The sequence below is a fragment of the Mixophyes fleayi genome, chromosome 5, assembly GCF_038048845.1.
Source record: "Mixophyes fleayi isolate aMixFle1 chromosome 5, aMixFle1.hap1, whole genome shotgun sequence".
Classification (NCBI taxonomy): domain Eukaryota; kingdom Metazoa; phylum Chordata; class Amphibia; order Anura; family Limnodynastidae; genus Mixophyes; species Mixophyes fleayi.
Genome location: NC_134406.1, coordinates 85,105,226 through 85,119,174, shown reverse-complemented (window position 1 = coordinate 85,119,174; position 13,949 = coordinate 85,105,226). Strand labels below are relative to the sequence as shown.

The following is a 13,949-nucleotide window of genomic DNA, read 5'->3' as shown; positions in this document are numbered from 1 at the left end:
TTTCCACTCAGGAGAATCTAAAAAACATCTTTATAAAAGTGGATTTTTCTGATTTCAATAAAAAGCACTAAAATGTCAATGATATGTAATTGGAGCATGAGATAATGTAGCTTAGCAAAACTGATTTCATGCTGCCATGTGTTTGAATGACTAATAGTCATCTTTACATGACTCTTCTCTAAACCAGCTGCCTGTTTCATAAAACTCTAACAGAAAATTCTAGTTTACCAATAACTACTCCATTCTACCTCTAATACAGTGGAGGAGCCTAATCATGCACAAGTGTGGGCACTGTATATGAAAGTAAACAAGGTTAAAAAATATGTTGTGTTATTTACTAACAGAGTAAGTATCTATGGAATTATGGGGGTTATTTACTAGTAACCAATAAGCAATTAAATCTGGTTTTTTTTTTAATGAAAGCTATGCTGGTTACAAACCATGAGATATCACAGCTGATATCAAGTTAGATTGCTCTGATATCTCAGCGCGTGCAGACAAAAAACAGCCACAATAATCTGACCGCACTCAGTGTCCAGAAATGCAGAACTCTGATCTAATGTTCTGTACCAGAGTCCTTAAAGTAAATGATTCACTGAAAACAATACTTATATACCTAAGGTGATAAATTATCTAATCTAGACATAAATAATAAATATAAAGGACTTGATGCAGAGTTAAATGATATATGATGTCATCATTAGTGCATATTTGCACGTGCCCTATAGCAGGTGATAATATACACCTCCTAACAGGTGTATATGCGTGTTTCTGCATTTAGTGTACTCGGCCTGCATTTGCATGGTCCTTCCATTCACCATTGTGTCTCTTCAGATGCTCAGGCTCGGTTCCCCGAGAACCGAAAACACCTGAGCTTAGCAGATCCGAGTACAGAGACGAGCTGGCTCGGTACTCCCGCGCGGTCGGACTTAAAAACGAGGCAAAACGTAATCGTTACATTGTCGGATCTTGCAAGTTTTGGATTATATAAGTACCGCCCACCACGGTGATCCAGCGCCATTTCACAGAGGGACACAGAAGGGGTAGCACAGTTCTTGGCAATCTCTAGTGCAGTTGGGCAGCGTTAAAGTTAAAAAAGAAAGAGATGGGGTAGCAGTGTTCTTCAATGTCTCCAGTGACATTCAAGAGAGCTCCATTGCTCCATTACTAATTGTCATTTCTGAAATAGAAATAATAGGGCTGGCAGGCTTGGTCTTCTAAATCTGCAGTCACATTGTACTGTGTTATATAGGTAACATACAAAGAGGAGAGCTCCATTGCTTCATTGCTAATTGTCATTGCTGAAATACAAATAATAGGGCTAGCAGGCTTGGTCTTCTAAATCTACAGTCACATTATACTGTGTTATATAGGTAAAACACAAAGAGGAGAGCTCCATTGCTAATTGTTATTGCTGAATTAGAAATAATAGGGCTGGCAGGCTTTGTCTTCTAAATCTGCAGTCACATTGTACTGTGTTATATAGATAAAACACAAAGAGGAGAGCTCCATTGCTCCATTGATAATTGTCATTGCTGAAATAGAAATAATAGGACTGGCAGTGTTGTTCTTAATTTGCAGTCACATTGTGCTGTGTTATCAAAATGGATTCACAGCAGTACACGGAAGACCAGGAACACCAAGCAGCTGCTGCCGCCAGTCATGATGATAGCAATCCCTCTACGCCATCTGCTAAAGCCTATGTTAAAGTGCATAGTGTTTTTAAGTCAGGGAAACAAAATTGGAAAGAAACACCTTTTACCTTGGTCAAGAAAAAAAGACCTGTAATCCAAGCAAAGTTATCTGCAGAGAAAAATAAAATTGCCAACATGCCATTCTACACACGCAGTGGCAAGGAAAGAATGAGGCTTTCGCCTTTCTCTATGAGTGCTAGTTCTGAAACTGTCACTGAGGCATCTTCTTCTAAGGTCAGTCATGACCAAGCAAGACCTTGTCCTTCGGACTCCAAAAGTGTTGTCCAAATACTTTTATGTGTAAAAGCTGAGCTGGAAGAAAACAGTAAGGCATTAGAGGAAAATATATGTTCAGATTCAGAAATGACACAAATCCCTGAGGAGAGTCTATGCACGAGTGCTATGTATAATCCTGACCTGTCTGATAGTGTATCCATAAAGAAGGCCCCTTTCAGCATTTCTGCAGATGTGTGCATGAACAGCTCCAGTGTAGCCGGTGATATACAAATTGAGGATGCCACTTTGGAATTACAACAGGATGAGAGGGACATTTGTGTAGCTGACAAGGGCGCTAATGAGGATGTTGATGAGGATGTTGTTGATTGTGTAAGTCATGGCCCAGTGGAAGCAGTTCTTCCATGTGATAAGAAGAAGGCCATTGTCATGCCTGGGCATAAGACAAAAAAGTCCACCTCTTATGTGTGGAATTATTTTTACCCAAATCCTGACAACAGTTGTCTACCCATTTGTAGCATTTGTAAAGCAACAGTCACTAGAGGTAGGGACCTTAGGCATCTAGCAACCTCCTCCATGTTACGCCATTTGAAGCAAGTTCATGGCAAGCTGTTGGGAAAATTGGAAACTTATACTAAAAAAATAACAAGCAGTCCATCATCAGCTAGGTCCCTTCTCTCAGCTAGATCCCAACACCTGCAATCTACACCCACAGCACCATCCTAATCAATGTTCTCAGTAGCAATTGGAGTTAGTCCTGCATCCAAAGGCTAGATGACACCTCCACTATCCTGGATTCCTCAGAAGAATTATTGAGCGTTAGTCCCACTGCTGCTGCTGTTGATGATGGGTTTGAATCTTCATCCCAGAAGCAGACCAGGAAGAAGACTACTAGTAGATTACAGCAATTGACTGTTAAACAAACCTTTGCAAGAGGAAGCAAGTATGAAAGCTGATCACAGACGCCATAGTTTTAGATCTGCATCCACTATTAATGCAGCTGGTTTTAGACAATTACTTGAGGTCTTGTGTCCCCGTTACCAAATTCCATCACAAATTCCATCACATACTAGAAAAGCTATTCCTCACCTTTTCCAGAAGGTTTGTAAAAATGTAATTATTGGGCTACAAAATGCCATTCTACCGACTTAACCCTTAACCACAAATATGCGGAACTGGGCAAACTAAAGTTTATATGACTGTAACAGCCCACTGGGTTGGTGATTCGCCTTCACCAGCAGGAACAGCAGCAGCATGTACCCAAGTACATCACATTTTTCAGAGGCAGGCTACTCTGTGTATCACCGGCTTCACTAAGAGGCATACAGCTGACAATCTGTTACAAAAACTAAGGGTTGTCATTACAACATGGCTTATCCCGCTTGGACTCTCCTCAAGATATATCACTTCTGATAACGCCACCAATATTCTGAGAGCATTACAGCTGGGTGAATTCCATCACAAACACTGTTTTGCTCACAGAATGAACTTGGTGGTGCAGAGCTTTTTAAAAAAAATGACAGGGACGTGCAGGAGATGCTGTCTGTGGCCCATAAAATATCTTGACATTTCAATTGGCAACAGCATGTAGGAGATTGCAACAGCTACAAGAGCAATTTAATTTGCTCTGCCACAAACTGAAGCAAGAGGTGGTGACAAGGTGGAATTCCACCCTGTATATGCTTCTGCGGATGGAGAAACAGCAAAAAGTCATACACGCTTACTCCACAAGTCATGACATTGGGAAAGGAGGGGGGATGTATTTTACTCAAGTGCAGTGGAGAATACTATCCATGTTGTGCAAGGTTCTGAAACCATTCGAAGAGTCACCTGTGAAGTGAGGTCAGACACTGCTAGCTTGAGTCAAGTGATTCCCTTAATTAGACTTTTGGAAAAGCAGCTTGAGAAACTGAAGGTGCAGATTAAACAAAGCAATTACACTAAGTATTTCGAACTTGTAGATCAAGTACTTTATTCGCTTCGCCAGGATCCAAGAGTTATCAAAATCTTGAAATCGGATCACTTAATTCTGGCACCTCTGCTTGATCCTCGGTTTAAGAGCTATGTCTTCTCTTTGTTTCCAACTGACCCAGATCTGAAAAGATGCAAGGAGCTCCTGATGAGCAAGATGACAGCTCAAGTGTTACATGACAGGATGACGTCTCCTCCTTCAGTTTCTCACTCAATTGCTGCTAGGAAAAAACTTTCCCAAGAGACCCAGGGATGATGCAGATGATTCAGCACAACATTTTGACATCTGGTCTGGTCTAAAAGAATTGACCAAAATACGTGACACCTCTGCCGTAACTCCACCTGATCCTACTATCAACATTCAAAGGATCGTGGAGGATTATTTTCACAACAGCATAGAAATAGACACATCAGACAGTCCCTTTACATACTAGGAGGGCAAAAATGGAATTTGTAGACCCATGTCCAACTCGCTTTGCACTGCATGAGCTGCCCACCCTCTAGTGTGTACTCGGAACGAGTTTTCAGGACAGCCGGAATCCTTGTCAGCGATCGGTGTAGGAGGCTACTTCCTCAAAATGTGGAAAATACGATGTTCATAAAAATGAACTTCAATTTCCACGAGGAAGGCCTTTCCCACCAATTACATCAAAATACTGAGACTTCTGTAATGCTGGATTCCAGCCATGATGAATTAATAATGTGTGAGGATGATGTACAAACTGATGAGGGTGAGGATGAGGCTAAGGATGATGACAACAACATCTTGCCACAGTAGAGTTCATTAACAGCACTGTTACCTTAGGTGTCTTAAGCCCATTGTTAGCTTGGCTTGTGGGGGCCCAAACAAACCAAGCACATAAGCCTCAAAAGTGGCACTCCTTGTCGCTGAAGTGCTTGGTTTGTTAAAGTGTGCAAGTCCTTCTTAAGATTCAACATAAGGGTGGGTGGGAGGGCCCAAGGACAATTCCATCTTGTACCACTTTTCCTTTCAGCTACCGCTGTGTGCCAATGTTACCTACATGTGCTATATGCTGTTGGGTGCTTTGCAAACATTTTAGACACCCATTGATAATGCAGATGACTCAACAAAACATTTTGACATCTGGTCTTGTCTACTGTATTAGAATTAGTGACACCTCTGCTGTAACTCTACCTGATCCTACTTTCAACATCCAAAGAATGGTGGAGGACTATTTTTAATTTTTTTGAATGGTTTAAAGACAACAGTTTTATTAACAAAGAACAACAATGCTTGTAGAAGTAATGTAAGCATGGATGTCTAAATAGACGTGTATATGTATTACCTTCCACTTTGCTGATGTTTCATTAGTATTGCGCAAAGTGTTTGCAACCTGCAGTTTATGTCAAAGGTACCTAACTATATTATAATTTTTTGTGAATTCTAAGCTCAGTGATGAACTTACTTTTTGCTGTGAATTACAATGGCTATTTTTAGTGCATTGTCTGGCACCCTGGATTGGTCTGGATCTGATGACGCATCCAGGGAAGGGGGGGGTCAGCGCTCGTCACCATGTATTAGCTGTTTAATTACCACAGTTATCCAAGGAAGGGGTGGAGCAATCAAATGAACCATAACTGATTTCATGATCCAAAGACAATTCCATCTTGCACCACTTTTTTTAACTGACACTGCTGTGTGGCAATGTTTCCTAGATGTGCTAGGAACTGCCCTGTGTTTGTGTCATTGCTCTGTCGCTTAGCATCCAGCCAGGTCGCTGCAGTCTTTGTTGAAAGTGTATGAAAATAATATTGTGACCTGTGAGATGGTCCAATTTGACTGCAAATGACTTGAAATTAGTGTTATTGAGGTTAATAACAATAATGTAAGGGGAAAGAAAGCAAAATTATGTGAATTTAGAAAAAAATAGGGATCCAAAACCAAAACACGCTAGAGCGGTTTTGCCAAAACCAAAACCAAAACGAAGTTAATTCAGATTCAAAACCAAAACCAGAACACGGGGGTCAGTGAACATCTCTTTTATATATATATATATATATATATATATATATATATTATAATGATGATTATATATAAAGGCTTGATAGTAAATTAAATATACAACTTACAAAGTAAATATAAACATTCATCTCAAAGTCAGTGTACATAATACTGTGCAAATAGTACAGCTAATAATACATAGACATCTCTATAAAAAAAATCAAGAATATAGACCATAGTCTGATGAGCTAATGGTAATGAAGTTTCCAATGGATAATAGATGTGTGATTTCAAAATGTTCATGTTTGTTTACTGTCTACATGATTTATTTTACCATAATGATAGTTATCTATCTGTTTAAGCACAATGCATATTTATATTTATTTGTGAAATTGGTCTTTCTAATATCCCTGGCTTGTGCATTTTTGTTTTTCTATAATAGATGGAAACCCTTACACATGGTGGATTGGCAAAGGAAATGAGAAGCATTACTATTGGGGAGATTCTGGCCCCGGTATTCAGAAATGTTCATGCGGAATTGAGAGAAATTGTAGTGACAGCAGGTTCTACTGTAACTGTGATGCTGACCAAAAGCAATGGTGAGTATTATCATTGTTTTAATCAGAGGCAGGCAAATTGTAGCTCTCCGACTGCTGTGCAACTACAAGTCCCAGGCTGAGGTGAATAATACAATCAATCACCTGCTGAAGACAAATTAAAAAGTAACCAACTACCATCATCTAACCAAAAGGCAAACCATATAAATGGCACTTCATAAACTTTCTTTGCTGACAAAGAATAAAATAAACACCTTTTATAAATGAATATAAAAAGAGTTATTTAATTACACTAATTGCCCTGCTCCTTGTGGGCAAATGTCCTGTCAGCTATTTGTAGCCATGAAAGTGCAGGGAATCATTCCTTCCAGCTGCAATAATTTTCCTATAACTTTAAAAACTCCAGATGGAACCTAGCTGTAGATTCATTACACCACTTTAATCAGAGCGGAGATAATGATATAATAATAATGAAAATGTGAACAATAAAGCTATGCTTCTATCAGTGCAAAATTGCTGCTATACAAGACTTACTGGGAGAAAACACATTGTTTTGCCTGTCTCTTACAGAAACATTCTGCTCACTACAGTGGTATTGTCATACTGTCATCTACATGATTGAATACCCCTATAGGGCCTTTGTTCATCAAACATTACCTCAAAGCATTTCCAATTTACATTTATATTACTAAAGTTGATAATGTATGCCTTTGTGTGTATTTTGCTTTTACTGTAAATCAGATCAGCCAATGAATCACAACCATATGGGCTTCTTGCAGAATCGGATTGAGTTACAATGTGGTCAAAGAATTTTTATGGTAACTTGGCAACAACTGGTTTTAAAGGGCAAAACCCATTTCCCCCAAAAACTCAAATCAATGTAATTGTTTTACAAATCTGGGCAGAAAAGGCTCACATTGCAGATTTATATTACTATATGTAAATTCCTTATTTTTTTCCCAAATGTTAGCATCTACGCGCACACACATACACTATTATCTGGTCTTCGATAGTAGACAAGGTATTTTGTTGTTTATTTCTGGTTCAAACAGAAAAGGGATATTTTGTTATGTATACTATTTTATATTGATAAACTCTGATGATATCGGAACCATTGCCAAGTTGATTTGTTCATATCATAACCACCCTCATCTTATAATGCAAACTGCTATCACTTCTACAACTCCCTCGGTTCCTAACTCAAACATAGTAACTTTCTCCTAGCGTCCCCTCCATGCTACTATACTCACTGGTACTAGAGACCTTGTCTAAGCTACTTTACTAATACATGACTGTCAACAAGACCCACAATGTGCTAAGCTATATAGAAAATTCATGGTATGGTCATTCACATGTCACTGATGCGTATGTACCTACTGCATTCAGTTTTACGTCAGGCGAGTTCCTTGAAGTCACTAAAGCTAGAAGAATCATGTAGCCAACAAGATTATTACAATGTTTACCAATGCACCTGCCAGATTATACTCCTGTAGCAAATGTATACTTTCAGTTCATTGTAATGTCATGTCTTGGTAATGTTCTTCCATATTTGTTGTTATGAATGCTGATCAGGATCCTCTTCCCTGTCACCAGGGGCAGGCTAAGCTGAGGGGCAGGGAGGCATCTGCCCCCCGGGCTGGTCCCATAGTGGGCTACCCTGGGATGGGTCACTGGGCCATCCTATTTTTTTTCCTTTATAATAGGCTGCTGAGTGAAGTTTTGTCCCCCAGGCTAAAATTTGCCAGCCCTCCCCTGCCTGTCACCTATTAACGCTGTTATCTTCTTACTGAGCTTCCTTTTGTCCACTGCAGTATGTCTGTGTGGCATCCATCCACATGGCATGTCACAGGTTCCTCCTCTCTCCTATCCAGCATCCTCATTCTCATATTCACTGCATTCTATATCCCTAAACTCTCCATAGCAGATTTTAAACTAAGATCTTGACCCACACAATCAGCTACACAGTTCATAACAAGTTTCTGCACATGTACCAATGCTTATAAAATTGATACTGAATGTGTTTTATTCTGTAAGCTATTACATCAGAATGACACAGGGATAGCATTTTATGACTGTAAGTTAGAAGGCAAATATGCTTTAATTTCTTACCATTATAAATTGTCCCCATATATATATATATATATATATGTTAACCTGTGCATGATACTCATGCATTCTAGTCAAATCAAGCTACTTAAGGTGTTAAAAAGGTTCTTGTCATGCATTTGGGCCATAGCCCAGGCCTCAACCACCAACCACTCCCCACTGTCACCCCCGGCAACCACCAACCACTCCCAGCTGTCACTTCTCCTTCAAGAAATATATATATATTTTTTTTTTAAATCTTTATAAACACTTTTAACAATTAACAAATTAAATTAACAAATTAAAAACATCTTAGTATACCAATTTTCAGCCCTTTCTGAATTTTTTTTTCCACACACACTAAGAAGTTAGTAGGTCAGCCACTAGACATTTATATTATATATATATATATATATATATATATATATATATATATATATATATATATATATATATGCCTAGTGGAGTGTGTTAGTCTGTCTGTGTGTGTGTGTGTGTGTGGAAAAAATAAAACCAAGCTGCAGCGCCACCTGCTGGGCGGAGTTATACACTGACCTACTAAATTCTTAGTGTGTGTGGAATTTTTTTTTTAGAAAGGGCTGAAATTTGGTATACTAAGATGTTTTTAATTTGTTAATTTAATTGTTAAAAGTGTTTATAAAGATTTAAAAAAAATATATATATATTTCTTGAAGGAGAAGTGACAGTTGGGAGTGGTTGGTGGTTGCCGGGGATGACAGTTGGGAGTGGTTGGTGGTTGCCGGGGGTGACAGTGGGGAGTGGTTGGTGGTTGCCGGGGGTGACAGAGCGAGAGGAGTGTGATACTCAGGACTGCTGAGAGAGATCCCTGTGTCTGGATAGACATCTGGATAGATGTGGCGATAAAGATGAAGGATGAGGTGATGGAGAAAAATGATGAGGTGATGACATGTGGACAAAACCACGTTAAAAAAGGGCGCTTACGTCGGGAAGTAACGCTCTTCCCCTGAGGAGACCTGGGCTATGGCCCAAATGCATGAAAAGAACCTTTTTAACACCTTAAGTAGCTTGATTTGACTAGAATGCATAAGTATCATGCACGGGTTAACTTGTGTGTGTATATATATATATATATAGATAGATAGATAGATAGATAGATAGATAGATAGATAGATAGATAGATAGATAGACATATTATGAACACTGTTTTAAAAAAATGAGATGACCGCACCCTGAAACATTTCTTTTACTGCACATTATTTAAAATGAGGTGTGGGTGTTTTACCACAAGTTAATTTTAACAGCTGAATGAGTTTTAGTAAGAGCAATTTTTTTAGCAAGGTTACCCGCCTGCTGAGCATATTTTTAAAAAATGATGTAATTGAAATAAAAATAATGGCAACAGACATATGCCCATGTTTACAGGCTGGGGAAATTGACAAGTATCTGTATTTATCCTTTCTTTATGGCAGACTGTTTTTCGTAATGAAAAACATCAGTTAATTACCTTGCTGCTTTGCCATTAACTGAAATGTGCTTACAATTTCTCAGGCATTAAGCTGTAAATAATTATTTGTGATGAACGGCAAAGCATTTAAAATGTTGTAAAAATGTTTGTTTGAGTCATTTGGTAACTAAAACACTTAAATACAGCTGTTTGCGCATGCACATTTTGCTACACACAGAAGCACTTAATTTAAACCTCTGACCTTTAAAAGCCAGTGCTTGTTAAACCAGCAATTTATTCCTTCATCATCCACAGAAAGCTCAGCAAATGAGTAAGCAAATCATTTCTAAATAAAACAAAACCTACAAAGTTTCTAACTGATCATTATATTTATCACCATACGTTTAATAACTTGCAAATTGTGTTTCTCTTACTTACTATTGTAATGTTAAATACGTAATTCAAATTTAAAGGGACTACTGAAACTTCTTATTTTAAGGAACACTGTTTTCTAAAGATCATTTTACTGTATAAAGTAAGGAGTTTGGAGCATGTTTTGTTCCAATGTTTGGTAATACAAGTATACTACAATGTGCAGGTACAGTACACTGCCATACAAGTACCTATTGTATTCAATTTTTCCAACAGATGTCCAAGTGACTTTGAAATAGGTGACAGTCCCAGATTTTAAATATTTGTTCCTAGAATTTTTTTGTCCTTGGAAAAGTCCCTATGAATCCTGGGTAGGTATGATTTCTTCACTGAAGATAAATATCCTTTTAGACCTCTTCCAGACAACTCCCAATAAGAGTATCAGAGTCCTTACCAGTACCTTTAAAACACTCCAGCAACTATCCACTTTATTTGATTGGTCCGCAATAAACCAAAAATCTGCATGGGTATCTTGCACAAACCGATCCAAAAAGGAGGTCTTGGAGGTCCTAATTTCTTGAAATATTACAGAGTCACCCATTTAACAAAATGTGTCTTATTAAACTCTCCATTCAAGAGTTTGGGTAGACATAGATACTAATGCCTGCAATATCTTCTTCCCCTCAACTCTACTATGGCTCAAACCGCAACAAAGAGCCATGCCAACTAACTCCCCACCATAGCCTTCTTTATGACACAATGGAACCATACCACTACCATATACAACCTAATACCTGATTCACGTCACATGCCTCCAATTTGGAATAATCCTCAATTCCCTCCAGGCTTAAACCCCTCTCTGCTTTCCAGATTGGATCCGCCATGAAGTTAGATTTCTATCTGACCGGTCCCCACAACAATATTTTCTATCTTTTGAAGACATTCAATCAAGATATAATATCCCCAACTCCTGTTTTTATCAATATCTTCAGCTCAGGCATTTTTACAACTCTAATAAAGAACTTTCCTTTGGAATACATCGCCCATCCCTTGTAGCATTATTCTGCTCACAAAGATCTTTCTCCAGAGTGCTTATATCAACTCGCTATGGCTTGATTCTCAAACATACCATCCTCCTAAGGAGTCACATGAGATGAGAGGAGGACATGGGGAGAATGTCTGACACTGAGACAGGTAGAGGATGCAATACAGTGCTGGTAAGAGTGTGGTCTCTCACATTAGTGGGATCCATGGTATAGGACCTCACATATCTGTTCTGGGTGAGGGGGTATTTACTAAAATGCACTTTTATCTAAACATTCTGTTTTCTTTGGGTGTACTAAAGGACTTAATAATCTGAGTAATTAATAAAAATAAGAACTAAACCAATATTTTCATTGTGTAATAGCTAACATGTCCTCTCTGACCAATAGGAACTAATGTGAAACCAGCCAGCTGCATATAGTAATATATCTGCTTATCTCTGTTCAAGTCCTTATTTTCTAGCAGAATATTTATAGATGAGCAAAATCAAAATAAATCTGTACCTAACTTGTGAATGCTTTCATTTTTTAAGGCCTATTATATGTTTATAGTGCTCTGAAAATTCAGTATTCTTCGTGGAGCAGAGCACAATATTTAGCGCTAGTATAAGAATAACTGATCCTTGGTTCATCAAGGAACTCAATCTGTGTTTAAAAAGATTGCACGCAACTTGAACGCACATCCTGCCATATTCAAGTATAAGCAGATCTCAAGAAATATTTCCATTTGAATATGGGTATAAGTATGCTCTGGGTCTACAATACTATGCAGACAGATAGAACAGACTACAGGATTCGCGCATGCAAATGTGCAATATAAAGTCACACCAGATAGCCTGCAAAAAACATAATATTATAATCATAGATAAAAGATATATGTAAAAAATGTTTTTTATTTTTTTTTACACAACGTGATGGTCATAAAGCGCACTATACATAAAATACATTTTTACGGTTTCTCTTACTTGCAAACACATGTTGTGGCACGCATGCTTGTCAGTCATCACTATCAATCGGCACTTACACCTGTAGTTGGAGCAACTGATGCGGCTAAAATATGCTTAAGAGATGAACTTGAATCATGTGTGTGCGCTCTCCATTGGCACGTGCTTACTGTACATTGCCTATGTCATTACTCCGCTTTCCATCCACGTTCTGCCCTTCAAATCGTAGACAGTCTGAAGTGTAATTTGCGTGCAACCATGAATTGCATGCACCCGCATTCACTGGCGTAAGTCTTTTTCTGGCACGTGTGCACAGCGATTTTACGCAAGATACAACATGTAAATAGATGTAGATAAATCGGGTGCAAATGTTTTTTACATATGCAAAAAACAACAATGCACAACTGATCAAACTTGAATAAAATAGCATAAAAAGTGATGAAGCTTTTGTCATCATAAAGGTAAATATAGCAATAGCATCTCTCTACCAAATGACCTCCATGACCTACAGGATTGTTTGTACGATGAGACAAAAGAAAAAGAGGCAGCTGTCTCAAGCAGCATTTTTTGGAGGCATTAAAACAAAGTAATTAAAATGTTAGTCAGTATTATTAATAAATGTAAAAGTCACATTTACCATACAATACAAACATCTGTTGTTTTCTCCTTCAAAATCATCTGGGAATCTTCTTTCCTGCATGGTGCAAATGGTAATATGAATTATGTAATGAAAATAGACAGCTTTGACTTCATATAATTTAGCTGCCACATTAAGTAATTTTTATTAGTGGGAGGGGTCACGACAATCAGCCAGTCAGAAGCGGCTAGCTAGCGCTATTGATCGGCATCATCATCATCATTGCGTATATTGACACCCACCCTCCAGAACCCGCTAGAGATACCCCTCCTGACAAATCAGATGTATGACTAACTGTAGATATATTATTATAATGTCTCGTTGTGGAAGCTAGCATAATAATGTGATATTAACTCTGGCATTTAACAGTATGACAAGGAGGCCAGGAGAGCCACTTAGACGATGGGTTTGCAAACTGTAATACAATTAGCATCATCATTTTCATTCCATGCAGACTGCGTTCAGGAGGCTAAGAGGTTTGTGCAAATAAAGAAACAATTGGGGTGGGGTCAGAAAAGATCATTTTATGTTAAAAATCCCTTTAATATTTAATAGTTAGTGGCCTTTTTATTAAGGTACTTTTAACCTAAAATCCGCAAAACAAAGTTTTGAAGTTATTTATAACTAAAGGACCGCAGCTAATATCTCCAATATCTGCTGCAGTCCCACTGACTTCACACGTAAAAAGTATGTTTCTATGGGGACTGTGGTTTTATGTGATTTAACACATTCCACAAATCAAAGCCATTGAAGCATATAGGAGAGCATTGCGGTAGAGGGATCTTCGGATCTTAGCTGCTCTGCCCTCCGATCACTAACGCAAGTATGTTTATGCACACACATGACCTTAGGTCGGGCATGTGCAAAGCAATGTTGCCATAGTGACCAGAGATGATGTGAGTTTCAAGGTAAGTGAAATATCGTCGGGACAACCTCCTATCAGATGCGCTGTACAGTAATTATTTTTTTATTAAATGGGGCCGACAAAATCATCTTTCATCGTTGCGATGACAAACAATAATT

The 13,949-nt window shown here is 38.3% G+C and overlaps 1 protein-coding gene across 2 annotated transcripts in view; it reads left to right on the top strand.

Moving 5' to 3' along the window:
- Positions 1-13,949, top strand: part of CNTNAP2 (contactin associated protein 2) — a 1,405,747-nt gene that overhangs the window by 1,183,804 nt on the left and 207,994 nt on the right. For both annotated transcript variants that reach the window (XM_075212518.1, XM_075212517.1), the window contains exon 14: positions 6,305-6,461. In XM_075212518.1, coding sequence (XP_075068619.1) covers positions 6,305-6,461 — 157 coding nt within the window. The remainder of the gene's footprint in view (positions 1-6,304; positions 6,462-13,949) is intronic.